Source organism: Girardinichthys multiradiatus, chromosome 5 (genome assembly GCF_021462225.1).
Source record: "Girardinichthys multiradiatus isolate DD_20200921_A chromosome 5, DD_fGirMul_XY1, whole genome shotgun sequence".
Classification (NCBI taxonomy): Eukaryota; Metazoa; Chordata; class Actinopteri; order Cyprinodontiformes; family Goodeidae; genus Girardinichthys; species Girardinichthys multiradiatus.
The window spans coordinates 53,426,632-53,443,125 of record NC_061798.1 but is presented as its reverse complement, the minus strand read 5'-3'; the positions used below and the strand labels follow the sequence as shown (position 1 = coordinate 53,443,125).

At 43.2% G+C, this 16,494-nt stretch overlaps 1 protein-coding gene across 8 annotated transcripts in view; it reads left to right on the top strand.

Moving 5' to 3' along the window:
* Window positions 1-16,494, top strand: part of LOC124868400 (equilibrative nucleoside transporter 1-like) — an 84,428-nt gene that overhangs the window by 51,713 nt on the left and 16,221 nt on the right. For 5 of the 8 annotated variants that reach the window (XM_047365633.1, XM_047365630.1, XM_047365629.1 and 2 more), the window contains 2 exons: window positions 25-224; window positions 10,241-10,710. In XM_047365633.1, coding sequence (XP_047221589.1) covers window positions 25-224; window positions 10,241-10,352 — 312 coding nt within the window. In that variant the 3' untranslated portion in view covers window positions 10,353-10,710. Of the gene's footprint in view, window positions 1-24; window positions 225-1,849; window positions 2,048-2,544; window positions 4,451-10,240; window positions 12,108-12,194; window positions 12,212-16,494 lie in introns of those variants that run through there. The other 3 variants (XM_047365634.1, XM_047365635.1, XM_047365632.1) reach the window with 3 other exon arrangements.

Genomic DNA, 16,494 nt, shown 5'->3' with positions numbered 1-16,494 from the left:
CTCATGATGATTCTTTCTCTGCAGCCTGGTAGAGACAGCCTAGTCCTACCCGTTTCGATTGTGGCTCGGGTCCTCTTCATTCCGCTCTTTATGCTCTGTAACGTTCAGCCTCGCCTCCATCTGCCCGTCTTCTTCCAACATGACGGCTTCTTTATTGCCTTCATTGTTCTATTCGCCTTCAGTAACGGCTACCTGGCCAGTCTCTGCATGTGCTACGGACCAAAGTAAGAAACTGACAAAACACACAAGTTACTTCGCTAGAACAATTAGCCAAAAAGTTGAGGATGAACAATCTGAGGTGGATGGGGTGGTGTTGTTGGGTTAGGGTTAGGGTTGGTGGAGTGGTGGAATCTATGCGCTATCTTTAAACCAGGACCTTTGATTACGATCTGTGTACCAAGATGTGTAAGTTTTCTTAATTTTGAACATTTTCAATATTCTCAGTCGGCAAATTAGGAAGAACAGAGAACATTTCAACAGTTCAGTGCTGATCACTGAAACTGTCATATCCACAGAGCTGTGTGCTGCCCATGTGTAAGTGTGTATGTCTCTCCTCATCTCTTCATTAGAGGGTGTGACAGCCAGGTCTGCTCGCGTAGATCTGCAACTGCAGATGATCTACGCTAATCAGGAAAAGCATAGAAAGGAGCATAGAGAGGAGCAGACTCCCTGATGCAGATGCCAGATAGTTATAGCTCACCAGTGTGGTAATCCGACCTACCCTCTCTTCTGTTACCTGTTCTTTCTAGTTCTCATGCCAACCCTTGGTGTCCTCATTCACAGATACCCATTTGTAATAATGAATGTAATTTATGCAGACGTTTCTGCACCTTAGTGCACTGGGGCCTCATGTACAAACAGTACGTATGCACAAAAAAACGCTGCAGTGCCATGTTTCACGCACAAGTCAGGATGTATTAAAATGAACAGTGCTTAAATATACAAAACCTTTTGACCTGTCGTGAAAAGGTGCAACAGCCACACAAACCTTTTCAGTCGACAGTATCAAACCTCAAAGCACTAAAACTCACCTAAATACACTGAAACATGACCCCATTCAGTTCTTTAAAATGAAGCATCAGAACCTGATGTTTTAGCTTTTATGGGTTAAACTCGAATGATGAAACTGAACCACATTTAGCCTCATTCAGCATAACGTAACACACCTCAGAAAATGATGGAAACGGCCTCAATGTAAACTGTTCTTCATCTGTAGATCTAGATGTTCATCCGTCTGAGCGCTGAGGAGCATAAAATGCATGAGAATCATCTAAGGAACACTTTCATTCTCACTGAGAATAAAACGGTGTCAGATCAGCAGATTAACTCCTAACAAGTCAGGTTTGATGATTCCTAAGCTGAAGACAATCACACATGTCCATAAAAAGCTGCATAAATATAAAACGATGGCAGCTTTGGCACAGCTGGAGCATCCCCGGTTCCAGTACCAGTTCTCACTACCCTGCGGTCCTTTCAACCAGAGCTTTTCAGAGGGAGCTGACTGACAGGTCGGGTATTTAACGGTCATCCCTGAACCTCAGAACAGGAGCTGCATGGCCGTGCCCGGTCTGTTAAAGAAACGCACCATAGGGCGCTGCCTAGACAAGAGTGGTGAAGTCCTGCTGTAAAAGGTAGCAAACCTTTGTGGTGTGCCTCTGCCAGATGTAGGTGTCCACAACGATGAACCAGACCCTGGGCCAGCACCTATAATTGATCCCAATGCAGCAGACAGCACCATTAGGATTTAATGAAGACATTGTGGAACAAAACCTTTTTATTTTCAGCCAGTTTTATCAAGGAGTTGCTGATGTCACTGAAGAAGCTGTTGGTTTTCTATAATTCGGTGCAGATATCCCTCATGGTTTGAACAATGTGAGCGCAGCCCAGCATTGCGGAGCGCCCAGGTGGACTCATGTCCTGCAACCAACACATGATGCCTCTGATCCAGGCACCTCCTCTTGAGCACGGTCAGCTGCTGTGGAGAACCTGACCGCAGAACTGGGTTCCTCAGATTCCACGTCCCATGTGCTGCATTTCCCAGTTTCGACTTGCGTCAAAAGGCATACTCAACACACGTCGAGTATGCTTATTGATAACATGTCACATTTTGGTGATGCCAAATATTAGAATCAAAATCAGCATTATTGCCAAGTTTGTGCAAACAAACAAGGAATTTAACTCCGGTACACTTTGATCACAATAATAAAGAATATCTTTTTTAATGTACATATAAACACAATTGACTTTCCAATAGAATATGATGTGAGATCAGTCCAAGTATGCATGGTGTTGTTCTGGAGCTCTAACTGTCAAGTGTTCATCAGAGAAACAGTCTGGAGGAAGAAACTGTCTCTGTGGCAGCTGGTTTTAGTAAACAGTGCTCTGTAGCACCACCTGAAGGTAAAAGCCTAAACAGTTTGTGTGCAGGATGTGTGGGGTCTGAAGAGATGTTAGCTGCCCGTTTCCTGTCCCTTGACCTGTATAAGTCCTGGATGGAGGGAAGGTCAGTCCTGATGATTCTCTCTGCAGACCTGATTGTTCGTTGCAGTCTGGACCTGTCCTGTTTTGATGATGAACCCAGCCACACTGAGATGGATGAAGACAATGTGTTGTTGACCAATAAAAACAGCTTTAGTATTTCCAACACCAGCACTGATAAGAGCTTTGTAGTACTGGGATTTAACAGAGGAGTGGGGGGCTTTATAATAAAAATATGGGAGTGATACAGTTGTTTCTGAACAGCAAGACAGGTTTTACTACAAAGCTGCTCGAGTTGACATCCCTCAACTTTGAGTAGACGTAGCAGAGGAGAAAACCAGGGAGTGGAGTGGGAAAAAGAAACACTTCAAGTTTTAAAGGAGCAAGTGAAACCAGCGGAGTATAGAGACCATTGTGGTGTGCAATCAGTTCATCAAGAGAGGAGGAGTGACTGATATGGAGAAGGTAGTCTATTCCTGATGTGAGTCATGAGATTGTGACAGGAGATGATACGTGACTGTTTAGCTGTGGAAAAAGTTAAACTCAACTTGAATGATACCAGCATGTGATCTGCAGTGGAAAAATCAGCAGCAGATCGGTTTTCAGGAGTTACACATGAGCAGCAGACCAGGTCCAAAATATGACCTTTGGAGTGAGTGGAGAAATCAACATGCTGTTGAAACCCAAAGTTGTCCCAAAATATGGTTGGGCCATTTTACTGGAAGAAGGGCTGATCAAACTACACCTCCCAGCATTCATTGCAGTTCTGATGTCACAGACAAGGATGATGTAAGCAAGGCAGCACAAACTTCCACGTCACCATCAGAGTCACAGTTAACTTTATTGGCCAGGTTTGTGCCATAAAGAAGGAATTTCACTTAGGTTTCCACAACCGCAACATATCAAACATGCAGCAACATGCAGCTCATCAGAGAGAGAGAGAGAAAATAGGGAAGGCAGGTTGTGATAGTGTGATATATGTCAATTGCTTCAAACAGAGTAGGAAGAAAGTGCAGGAAAGAGCAAGGGAGAAGCATGGTAAGTGAATAATGGATTTAATGACCAAGAACTTACAAACAAGCTGGACAAGATCCACGGCAGGACAGGAACAAGGAGCACACAGGGTAGATCTCAGAATGGGAACAGGGAGTTAACGGGGTCAAGACGAGGAGATAACATGAGGAACCGGAGACAAACAGTGAAAAGGGGAGCATAAATACAGAGGGAGTGAGAGTGTGAATCAATGGACTAGGAGGGGAGCTAATCAGAAGAATCAGAAACAGGTGGGAACAAAGGAGCCTGAACAATACAGGAGGAGAATGATTAATTAAACACAAATGAGCAGGAAAGCAGGGAGGAAACAGGACATGTCTAAATAAACAAAGGGAATAAAGAGAGGATATAAACAAGGGGAAACCAAATCTATAAAGAATTATAACTAAACACATCTAACACAAGAATCCAGGAAGAACCAAAAACTAAACGAACAAAGTCTAATAACCTGAGATACACAGAGAGGAATCTGGTTGTGCAGGGAAAGTAAACACAAACCTAACACAGGTGGATCATGACATTGCCCCCCCTTAAAGGTGGATACTAGATGCCCCTACAAAGTCCATGAAATTCTAAAGGTTGGCCATGGAGTGAAGACTTTCCTCAGAAAAGGTGGTCTGGAGGACGGCCACGGAGCATAGAGGACCTTCTGGGAGCCAGGAGTGGCTCAACAGGTTTTGAACCACATAGGAGCTCCGGAGACTTGAACCCATGATCTGCGATGGAGCCCTGAAGATCTGTGGTGGCAGAGCCCTGAAGATCAGCTGAGGGGGATCCCTGAAGATCTGCGGTGGCGGAGTCATGATGAACTGCTGTGGCGGAGCCCAGATGATCTGTGGTGGTGCTGTGGTCAAGGTTCTGGAAACTGAGGCGGTTCATCCTCGAACCCCTCACGGAAAGCAGGAACAGGTAGGAAAAGGTAGGAACAATGTGATAGAGGACTAGGTCAGGTGAACACAGCAGTGGGTTACATTGGTACCTTGCTGTTTTGTCCCAGATTGGTTAATAAAAGCTTTCAGAATTAGTGAGTTACCATAAAGAAGAACCAAAAACAAACATCTTATTTAGATGTTACACTGTCGTTACATTTCAAGATATGAAATACTGAATTCTAATATAGATACACTACCGGTCAAAAGTTTTAGATACACTTTCTCACTTAATGGGTGTCTTTATTTTCATGACTATTTACATTGTAGATTCTCAGCAAAGGCATCAAAACTATGAATGAACACATGGAATTATGTAGTAAACAAAAAGTGTGAAATAACTGTTCATTTTTATATTATTATTATATTGTATAGATTCTTCCAAATAGCCTCGCTTTGCTCTGATTCCTGCTTTGCTCTCTTGGCGTTCTCTCCATGATCTTCATGAGGTGGTCACCTGAAATGGTTTTCCAAAGAGTCTTGAAAGAACTTCCCAGAGGTTTATTGAGAGACGGCCAGAGGTTAATATTTCAGTCATCACAGCAAAGGGCGGCTACTTTAAGGAATCTAACATATAAAACATATTTAAAGTTATTTTGCAATTTTTAGTTTGCTTCATAATTCCATATGTGTTCATTCACTGTTTTGATGCCTTCAGTGAGAATCTACGTACAATTTAAACAGTCATAAACATAAAGAAAACAATGAAATGAGAAAGGGTTTCTAAAACCTTTGTAGTGTACATTGTACATATGAACATATATTTTTAAATAAATTGCTATTGTTTCTCAATAACCCACTGGGTCTAAAAAAATGCATTTCTTCCAAAGATGAGCATTATGTTTGGATTCAAAAAGCCAAAAATAAATGTAAAATTAAAAAAACAAATGTAAAGATGTACAGTTAACATCACTGCTTTAATGATAGAAGTAACAAATGTCCTATTTTAACTTCCATATCTACTGTAGACCTGCAAAAAGAAAATTATTGGCCAACAATGTATGTTTCTCTGTCTGATAAATGTAAACATATCAGGTGAAAAAAATAATGTATCACAAATGTTTCTGAACATTGTTTAACCACTGCTTGATCCGAATGATTTTCTTCAGAGGCAAAGAGCCTCTTTCTAACCATGGTTTTCTCTCATTACATTCTATCAGAGAAGGCAGTGGCACAAAATAGTCTTAAATAATGAAATTAAACAAACAAAATTGTTCTTCTCTCAGAGCCAATCACAGGGCACTTTATTACAAAGCAACATCTTCAACCTGCTTAAACATCATCAAAAAATCACAACAGTCCAAAGTCCCAACATTTGATACAAGGAATGGCGTATTGCCATATTGGAACTATTTCTAAACAGGCCTACGTGCTCCTTTTCAAATAAGAAAACAATTAATTTTCCTTACGCCAAGAACATTTCCTTATCTAGACTGTTTTTGAACTGGGCTTGTGTGGTATTTGGGAATTATTTTTTTCTCTTTCACAGTTCTGACTCATCATGCTATCACCCATATGTGTTCATTTGAGACAGGAAGAAGTGATTTCAGCCAGAGATCCTGAAAATAAAAATACTAAAATAACTTTTGTAACTTTAGTTAGAAAGCTTTCTGCTTCCGCCTCTCTGCCTACTCACTTTTCTTTTTGATGTAAACTGTCTTTGTTTATGGGAAGCAGTGTCATTTATTTAACAACGCCCATAACGGAACTCCCGACCCAACACCAAAACAGGAAAAACTTACCCGGCAACCACCCACACCCTCAAACCCGATCCCCAGCCCCGACACCCAGTCCGCTGCCCAAAGAAGCCACCGACCCCCAAATAAAAGCGCCAGCAGGAAGCACGCGCAGCAGTGACCAAGAGTGCGGCCCCACTACAGAAAAAAGAGCAGACCAGCCGGCCCAGCGCAACCAGAATGCGCCACACAAAGTATGGCACATGACCAATAGGCCCAACCACCCCCAAACCCATGGGGCAGAGCCAACAGAGCATCCAGTCCCCGATGCCCGGCACCGGACCGCAGCCACAACCAGGCAAGCGGGGCAACAAAACACATCCCACACCAACACGAGGCCGCCAATAAGTAACACCCGACCCAAAATGGCAGGCCTACCCAAATGCAAGCTCAGAGCCAACAAAGGCACAGGCACCCCCATAGAAACAAACGAATCGAAACCCCCAGGGCTAGCCAGGCAGTCACGCAGACCCTGTGATGCACCACCAGATAACCCACAGAGCCAAAACCAAAACCCACCAAGATGAGACCAGTCCTCCCAGAGATTAACCCTGGCCAGCCCGCCCGCCCTAACCATGCAGACCCCACCGACTCCCCTCCCCCAGACAGTACCGGGACCAGTGTCAGGAACTGGAACCCAGACAAGGAACCACAATCGGAACTGGAAAACCCCAATCCAAGTGATGCGCATCCCCACCCAAGGCCAAACACCCACCTCCACCCTAGAAGAAAACCAACACCCACCCCAACATTCAAACAACTCCCAGAACACAGAAAACCTTAGACACCCAGGTTGACTCCGCCCCACCCCCTCCCACAGACTATCCACCCCGCCAGCAGAATGCACTCCTTGAAGGAGAGAGTACCTGCAATGAGATTGTACCTACCCGCCAGTTTAGCAGGCCCCTATACCCACTGAAGGCCCCCGGGCCAGTGCCGGGTGCCAGAGCATGGTCTGGCCCAAAATCCTGGCAATATACCCACCCAAACCCAAGCCCCCTTGGCCCAGCCAGGACCCCAGCCGGGGGGTGACAAGCCCCAGCAACCCAGAGCCCCCAAGCCCACCCCACACCCGCCCAGGAGCAGCAAGGCTACCAGGCCAGTAACCTATGTCCACCAGCACAGGCTTCCCAAAAGCATCGCATGCAGCCACCAGATGCCACTCCTGAGAGCCACCAAAGCTCCACCCCAGTTGGGACTACAGCCCCCAGTGCCAGACCTCCCAGGGATACTCCAAATGCCCCAAACCCAGACACCCTCCCGCATCCACCACAACGCCCCACAGGACGAAGCCAAAGGTGCTCCACCCTCACTAGATGATGGAGTCGATTACAGGAGGCCAGAGAGATTAATCTGATGTGGAGACAGAACCTGTATCAAGACTTATATAATCCAACAGAAGGTTTCTATACTGGTTAATATTAATAAGGTTTTTATTTTTCCAATTCATGAGGATAGTTTTCTTAGCAATACATTAGGCAGTGAAAACCATGTAAACTGTATTTGTCTCTATGGTGACATAATCTAAGTTGCCCAACAAGCAAACTGAGGGGGAAGGTGAAATATTACATCTCAGACACTTTGATAAGTCTTCACATATCAGGCACCAGAACCTCTGAACAGGTGTACATAACCATAGTGCATGGATGTAATTGTCTGGTATATTGCCTGTGCAGTGTAAGCAAGTATTAGATGGTGCAAAACCCATCCTGAACATCCCTTGACCTGTATAGTATACTCTATGAAGGATTTTATATTGTATTAATTGTAAACTGGGGTTACTAGTCATTTTAAAAGTTCTGGAACATATCTGAGACCAAAATGTTTGGTCAAAGCTAACTGATAAATCCACCTCCCATTTCAAAATGGGAAGGGACATTGATTCATCTATATTAAACAGTGTCCTGTATATTTTAGACATTATTTTGGGGGGGTTGAGTTTTAGGAACTCTAGTGTACTTGATGGCATTTGTAACCCAATGTTTTTGAGCCTAAATTTATTTTTTTATTATAGATTTAATTTGTTGATATTCTAAAAATGTTTTCTTGTCCATCCCATGTTGTATAATTAATCTGTTAAACGGCACGAACTGAATTCCTTTAAATATATCTTCCAGGTATTCAATTATCTTACTCCTTCAATCTGAAAGTTTATCATATTATATTTTTGTAGGATGTCAGGGTTGTTCCAGATGGGTGTACGTCTGCATGGGATTAGTGAAGACCCTGTCATTTTTCGATATTCCCACCATGCTGTTAGAGAGGTGCTGATATTGAGGTTTAAAGTCCCCCTGGCCTGGAAAGTAATTTACAAAAAGTCATTTATTTGGTTCTCAATATCCACCTTGGACATTTTAAAATAAGAACAGTACTTTTACACATTTTTAACTGTTGCTTTTAATCATCTTAACATGTTTATTTTATTTGCAGTAATGCTGTTGTAGGAGCCCTGTCAAAAAAAAAATTCATCACTATCTGGGACAGACAAAGTTTTTTTTTATTCTAGTCTATTCTAAATATACAACTTCATGTTTAGTTTCATTTGACATCAGAGGAAGTTGTAGCTTAAAAGCCTGAAATAATATTTGACAAAGCAGACACCAATGGTGGGAAGATTTGGACACCAACCAGTACCTCTTTGTTTGGGGCTGCTTGGACAATCATGTCTAAAAAGGATATACCAGAATTATAATAATATGTCACTTAGAAGTGTCACTGTTAGATGTCTTGTGATTTGTGTGCTTGTTTCTCGATTCTTCGGATCCCGGCCAGGGCTTTTTCCGAATGGTGTTTGCATGTTCTCCCAATGCATGCATGATTTCTCTCCAGGTACTTTGGCTTCCAGTCCAAAAACATAACTGTTTGGTTAATTGGTGTTTGTGTCTCTATCTTGCCCTGTAATGGACTGGAATCCATTCCCCTGCCCATCGCCAAAATGACCTCTGGATGGCACCAGCACCCCAATGTCACTCTGATGCGGCTGCCACTTTACCATCAGTACTTTTCAGTACTGGTCCAAATTAATCCTGTTCAAAAATTCAAAGAGTTGATAGAGACAGAGGGTAAGGCTGGGTCTTCTCCATTGTCAGATAAGTCTCAGGAATGTCTCTTTTCACTTCACTTCAATTACCCTAACCCCAGCCCACCTGGTGGACAAATGAGGCAGAGCTCAATGGAACCTCTATTCCATGTTTCAGTATAGAGGCATCTGTATACCATGTAGTCCTTCTACCAAGAATCTACATGTTGTGGAAGAGGTGGGCCTTCACTAAACCAGTAGAAGTTAACAGGTTAAAGGCCACTGCTCCTCATTTACAGCAGCCGGGCTTGTCAGCCTGTACAGTGCACAGAGAGAGCACTGTGGGTGGCTCAACACAGAAAAAGTAACCTCCAGAACCACCAACTCACCAGGAGAGTTGATAAAAACTCCCCTGGTGAGTTTAGCAGTAAATCTACATCAATAAATGATTTGTATATAACGTTGTGTTTCTCCGGTAACCCATTTCTCTGTCAGGAGGGCTGCTGCTGATCAAATTATAGCTGAGAGGTAAAATACTGAAAGTGGAACAACAGTTTTTTACTAAGCTATTAATTATTAAAAATTTTTAAGGTGTGTTAATATGTTCAGCATCAGGTGACAGTCCTGTCACCTCCTGTCTCTGTGGTTTCTAAGCCTTTTTGAGGTAAATTGGGATTTTGGGTTGTAGAAATTATTTCAGTTTTGCTTCTTTTCATTCCCTCCACAGCTCAAACTGTATGTTTTGCGTAGACCGGTTTCCTTGTGCCTAAACATGGCAACATGGAGGTGCTCAAATGCAATTGGCTGAGGTACCATGAAGTAGCTAATGAGAATCCATAATATAAACAGGTGTGACCAGCCTGCGAAATACTCATCAGCAATATAGCTGAAAACAACAGGAATTTAATTTGTATTATATTGTATTTTAATATTAAATTAGGTTTATGTTGCACACAGATCAATTCTTACACCTTTAAATGTTCATCTCTAATCATGTGATGAAATTTTGTTCTGATGTTCTGCAGGAACGTTCTTCCTCATGAAGCGGAAACTGCAGGAGCCATCATGGCTTTCTTCTTGGCTCTGGGTTTGGCTTCAGGAGCTGCTGTCTCCTTCCTATTCAGAGCACTGGTTTAACTGGGACACCTTCATTTTACTGCTGGCCGATGTGTTTTTAATGGACTGGATTTTCTGTTCTACTTAAAACAATCCTCTATAACTGGATTTACTGTCAGACTGGGTCTGACTGTGAAGATATGTTGACTGATGTGATGCAGAAGATGAACAAGATGACATCTTGCAGAAACCCACTTGGACCTGACATGCTGTCTGAAGTGACCCTTAGGAAATAAATACTTTTAAACTTCAATCTCTACCAATTATAGCAAACATCCAAAGGTCAGCACACATTAAGTCTGCTGTCTCTTTAAAGATCATTTCATCCATCTGTCATGTACTAAATGTGTTTAAAAGAGAATAAAAATGTAGAAAAGCAGAAGCAGCAAAGACACAGCATAAAAATAAAACAAACAAAAATCACAAAGAAAATCAACATTAAAAAATAAAAATGAATGAAAGATTCAAAAGTCTTTACAATACATGAACCTTCATTCATTCATTTTTAGTTATTTGGTCTTGAGCACAAATTGTTAGGGTTAGAGATCAATCAACAATCCATAAACATACAAAAGTACATTTATTATTTCAGATTTAATCCATAAGTGTTACAAATATCAAAAAGGTGGGTTAGGCTGAAGCTATTCAGCTTATAAGTGCCTACCCTTTGATTCTCCATTTCAGATAAACCATTCGAACTTTTTTATCTCACTGAACCCAACTGAAAGCTTGATAAGACAAATGCTGAAAGAACCAGAGTTTAGTTGGTTCCAGCTATGAAGACCAAATCTTTTCTTTGATATGTTTTTTTAAATCAGTTCTTTGTTTACCAGGAAGCCAGTTAATAGGGATACTTTAAGTGCTGTAGATTGAATTATTATTATTGATTTATATCAACTTATATCAGGTTTATTTACTGACTGTTTTAATATTCCAACAAAACATGTCATTGTTTTCTGATGGACTAGATATCAGAGCATGAATCCAAGTCAGGAAGTGTTCTGGATGTTTGAAAGATGAAAAATGTAAGTCTGTATGATGTTGTGTGTGTGAAAACATCACAATCTACAGTCACACCTGGTTTTGACTGAACAAAGGATCATTCAGATGTTTAGGGTTTTCAGCACCTTGAAAAAAATCTCAGTTGCAGGTGTAAACACCCTAAGCTAAGGACTAAAACATAAAATCCAAACCAAAAAGCACAGAATGGGACAACTACTAAGAGATTTAATACAAAGAAATGCACTGATATGGAGGAATCCTAATGAGAACACCAAAAACAAACACAACCAAGAACAAAAACACAAATAGCTGTAGATCATGACACTACCTGTCTGTCATGATTAAAGCCATGCCCATATGCACAGTTCATTTCACCTTGCTCGGGTGCAGCTTTGCTCAGTTGTCCTTAATAATCTGCTCATAAAAGACATTTTCAGTCCATATAACTACTCCAGAACCAAACTCCGGTTCCCCTTCAGGTAAACAGAGAATTAAATCTCAAGCCTTTGTTGTAGAGATAAAGGAGGGAGGAGGAGGAATTTTAGGGTTTTTTTGACCTTCAGAGTAAAATCCTTCTCTTTGATGCTTTTATTCTGAAGACTGTAACAGGAAGATGCTTTTATTGCGACTGCTCTTAGAGCAGTTTCATATATCAGGATAAAAATAACCGCAGAGACATGCTGCTCTGTGTGCTGATAATCTGTGTCTTTAACTTCGTCATGTCTGAAAACAAACAGATTTCAGTCGACTTTGAGATTTTTGGGAACGTGCAGGGTGAGTCACGTGACCAGTGATGTCATACATGATGAGTTTTGTGAATAATGTTATGAGACTGACACTGAGTTTGTTCTGCTCGTTCAGGTGTTTGCTTCAGGATGGTAAGTTTCTTCTGTGCCACGGACATCTCGGCGATGTTTTTACGTTTTTCAGTAAAACTGATTTAATCAGTCAAAATGAGTAAATTGTTAAAGCATTACAAATGCTGCAACAAAAATCTTGACAAATTCAGAACAATTCATATAGGACCATGTATAAAACCATATAATGAGGCAACTGTGGCTCAGTAGGAAGAGTAGTTGTCTTGCAATCAGAAGGTTGTGGGTTCAATTCCTCCTATATGTCAATGTGCCCCTGGGCAAGGCACTTAACCTCAGGTTGCCTACCGATCTGCATATCGGTGTATGAATGTGAGTGCGATTGGGTGAATGTGGCTCTAGTGTAAAGTGCTTTGAGTGGTCTGTATGACTGGAGAATTGTTATATAAGTTCCGTCCATTTCTTTTACCATAATAATCAATATAATACAACAAATCAGCTGCACCTGGAGTCATTACAAGCCCAAGAACAGGAGAAGTGATCTACTCCCGACCCTCTGAAATGAACATCTTTTTCAGACGGAAACCAGTTGAGATACAGCCTAGGATCATCCCTTTAATCCTGCATAGAGACAAACGTGAGAATCAAAAACATGATTTTGGTGATTATTCAAAGGAATACGTCCCCATCCACCCGCCTGGTTAGCTTAGCCTAGCTTAGTTTAGCAGGCAAACCAGCCTGTAAGCGGAGCTCCACTGCTTCAAAATATCCACAAAAAAAAACTCCAAAGTCGGCTCATTCTTGATGAACTGACTGCACAGATGACGTTTGTGGTCTACTTTTTGCGTCAAATTAATGGTGTAAAAACTTAAAAAATAAATTTGTACACTCAGTGTTGCCATTACTGCTGCTAGTCTAGCAATACAACGGTTGCACACAACCCCGCCCCTTTAACCATCCTGGGGCAATCTGAAAACTCCTATCCCAGAGTAGGACCTTCTACCCATGAAAGTAAAGCCCCAGAAAGGTGAAATTACCCAGTCAAATGTGTATTGAAACACGTCCTGGGCTTTACACAAGCAATGTAAAGGGGTTATTTTTCACAATAAGACACAAACTCAGGAAAGCTAAAAGGCAGAGACAGATGGAGGATTCAGGTGGTTAAAATGACTGAACGCTTAGAACCTGGATTTTGTTTTTGTTCTGATGTCACCATGTTTCTGTAGAAGATCAGTTTCCTTTCATTAAACAATGAAACTCTGAATATGAAAATCTACCGACTGGTGAAAGGTTTGCTGCATCTTGAGAATAAAAACTGAGGAAAACCCTTTGCTCATTCCACCAGGAACATAAACCTAATCCTTACATTTCATTAAAGTGCCGACCCGGCTGCCTCAGACGAGATGGTGCAGTATACATATTGGGGAACTGATTGGCTGAGTAGAGCAGGTGAGAAGATGACAATCAGCCAACAGTGAGAAAAACTTTGTGGACATCTAGACACAAAGGCCAGGGTGCAGCCTTGGTTAAAGAACCATAACCTGAAATACAGCCATAAGGCTGGAAGGAAAGAACATGTATAAATAATGTGACAGTGAGGGTCCAGGCGGCTCCAACTAGAGAATAACAACAAAGGGACTGAAACTAGCCAAGGCATTAAACAGTTATGCCCACTGTTAGTCACTGAATACATACTTCATCAGATAGACTTTGTTCTGACCCACCATGTTCTTACCAGGTACGCTCTGAGCGTCAGGACACAGGGTAGGCATTGTCCCACCAAGCAAAGAGCCTCTATGCTCCTGACTATGCTGACTCCGTTCAACATAAGACTGCAGAGACACACAAAAGCTGCTTGGAATTTATATGGCCCAAATAATCCAGTCCCACTGGAGGGAGCCAGGGGTAGATTGGGTCCAAAAACCACTAGGTCTTCCTAGGTCTACTTTCTGGTTGTGTACTGAATATTAAAAAAAGAGCAGTCCCGATATGTATCTCCCAATATAATTAATCTTGAGTCAATGAATAGAAAGCTTCTGCATGTTGCTCCCTCCATGCTGCTCTGCTTGAGATTTTTCTGCTCTGTCCACCAGTGAAGGAAACACTTTCCTCTGACCAACAGTCGGTCCTGTTTACAGAGACAGGATAGTAACTTCAGCTGTTTAAAACGATGTGACAAAGAACCTCTTTCTTCCTCACTCTGATCTTTTGCCCTGCAGCTATTATGGAACTTCAAACAGCCTGCAGACCTGTATGCAAGGGTGAAAGTGAGCCGGTACAGTCCGGTACTGCGTACCACTAAAAGATTCTTCACCGGTACTCAGTACCAGGAAGAGGGAGGAACGGCTGTCTGCTATGAAGCCGTCATCCAGAACCAGTTACGGCTGCAAAAATTCAGGAGCACACAAAGAACATCAGATCCGCTTCCAAAAGCCAGTCTAAAACATAAATATAGTTATTTTTCCATCATTCCAAATTGTGTCTGAACTGTTCTGCTATGATGGAGCCTCAATCAGAATCAGAATCAGAATCAGAAAAGCTTTATTGCCAAGTACGTTTTTGGACATACAAGGAATTTGTTTTGGCGTAGTCGGTGCAATACAATACAAATTAAACAGTATAAACATATCTACAATATAATATAAATATATGTGCACAGTTTTAAGTGAGTGAGAGTAAATATAGAGCAGTATAAGATGCAAGAGCAATACAACAGTGCAGGTGATCATTGTGCAAGTAAAGCAGTGCAAGTAAAGCAGGAGTCCAAGCTGAGCGTTAATGTAACTCATAGAGTTACAAGTTACAAGTGTCCTGTCAGCAAAAAAAGGGGGGGTGTGGGGGAAAGGGAGAGTGTCAGGGTGGTTTCCGGGCTTTGTTAACCAGGCTGGTGGCAGATGGGAAAAAACTGTTCTTGTGGCGTGAGGTTTTGGTCCGGATGGACCGCAGCCTCCTGCCAGAGGGGAGAGTCTCAAAGAGTCTGTGACCGGGGTGGGAGGGATCAGCCAGAATCTTCCCTGCCCGCTTCAGGGTCCTGGAGGTGTACAGTTCCTGGAGCGACAGTAGACTGCAGCCAATCACCTTCTCAGCAGACCGAATGACACGCTGCAGCCTGCCCTTATCCTTGGCTGTAGCAGCGGCGTACCAGATGGTGATGGAGGAGGTGAGGATGGACTCAATGATGGCTGTGTAGAAGTGCACCATCATAGTCTTTGGCAGGTTGAATTTCTTCAGCTGCCGCAGGAAGAACATCCTCTGCTGGGCTTTCTTGATGAGGGAGCTGATGTTTGGCTCCCACTTGAGATCCTGGGAGATGATGGTTCCCAGGAAGCGGAAAGATTCCACAGTGTCAATTGTGGAGTCACAGAGGGTGATGGGGGCAGGTGGGGCTGGGTTCTGCCTGAAGTTCACAACCATCTCCACTGTCTTTAGAGCGTTGAGCTCAAGGTTGTTCTGGCTGCACCAGTCCAACAGATGGTCCACCTCCCATCTGTACGCAGACTCGTCACCATCAGAGATGAGTCCGATCAGGGTGGTGTCGTCCGCAAACTTCAGAAGCTTGACAGACTGGTGACTGGAGGTGCAGCTGTTGGTGTACAGGGAGAAGAGCAGAGGAGAGAGAACACAGCCTTGGGGGGAACCGGTGCTGATGGTAAGGGAGTCAGAGACGTGCTTCCCCAGCCTCACGCGCTGCTTCCTGTCAGACAGGAAGTCAGTGATCCACCTGCAGGTGGAGTCGGGCACACTCAGCTGGGAGAGCTTCTCCTGTAGCAGAACTGGGACGATGGTGTTGAAGGCAGAGCTGAAATCCACAAACAGGATCCTGGCGTAGGTTCCTGTGGAGTCCAGGTGCCGGAGGATGAAGTGAAGGGCTAGGTTGACTGCATCATCTACAGACCTGTTGGCTCTGTAGGCAAACTGCAGGGGGTCAAGGAGGGGGTCGGTGATGTCTTTTAGGTGTGAGAGCACAAGGCGCTCAAAGGACTTCATCACCACAGAGGTCAGGGCGACGGGTCTGAAGTCATTAAGCCCTGTGGTCCTTGGCTTCTTGGGAACAGGGACGATGGTGGAGGACTTGAAGCAGGCTGGCACATGACATGTCTCCAGTGAGGTGTTAAAAATGTCTGTGAAGACTGGAGACAGCTGATCAGCGCAGTGCTTCAGGCTGGCTGGTGAGACAGAATCCGGACCAGCAGCTTTCCGGGGGTTCTGTCTCCTGAAGAGTTTGTTGACGTCCCTCTCCTGGATGGAAAGAGCCGTCCTCGGCGTGGGTAGGGGGCTGGTGGGGGGGAACTTCAGGGTGGGGGTTGGAGGTGCCAAGACCCCTCTTGAGGTTGGAGAGATGGGGG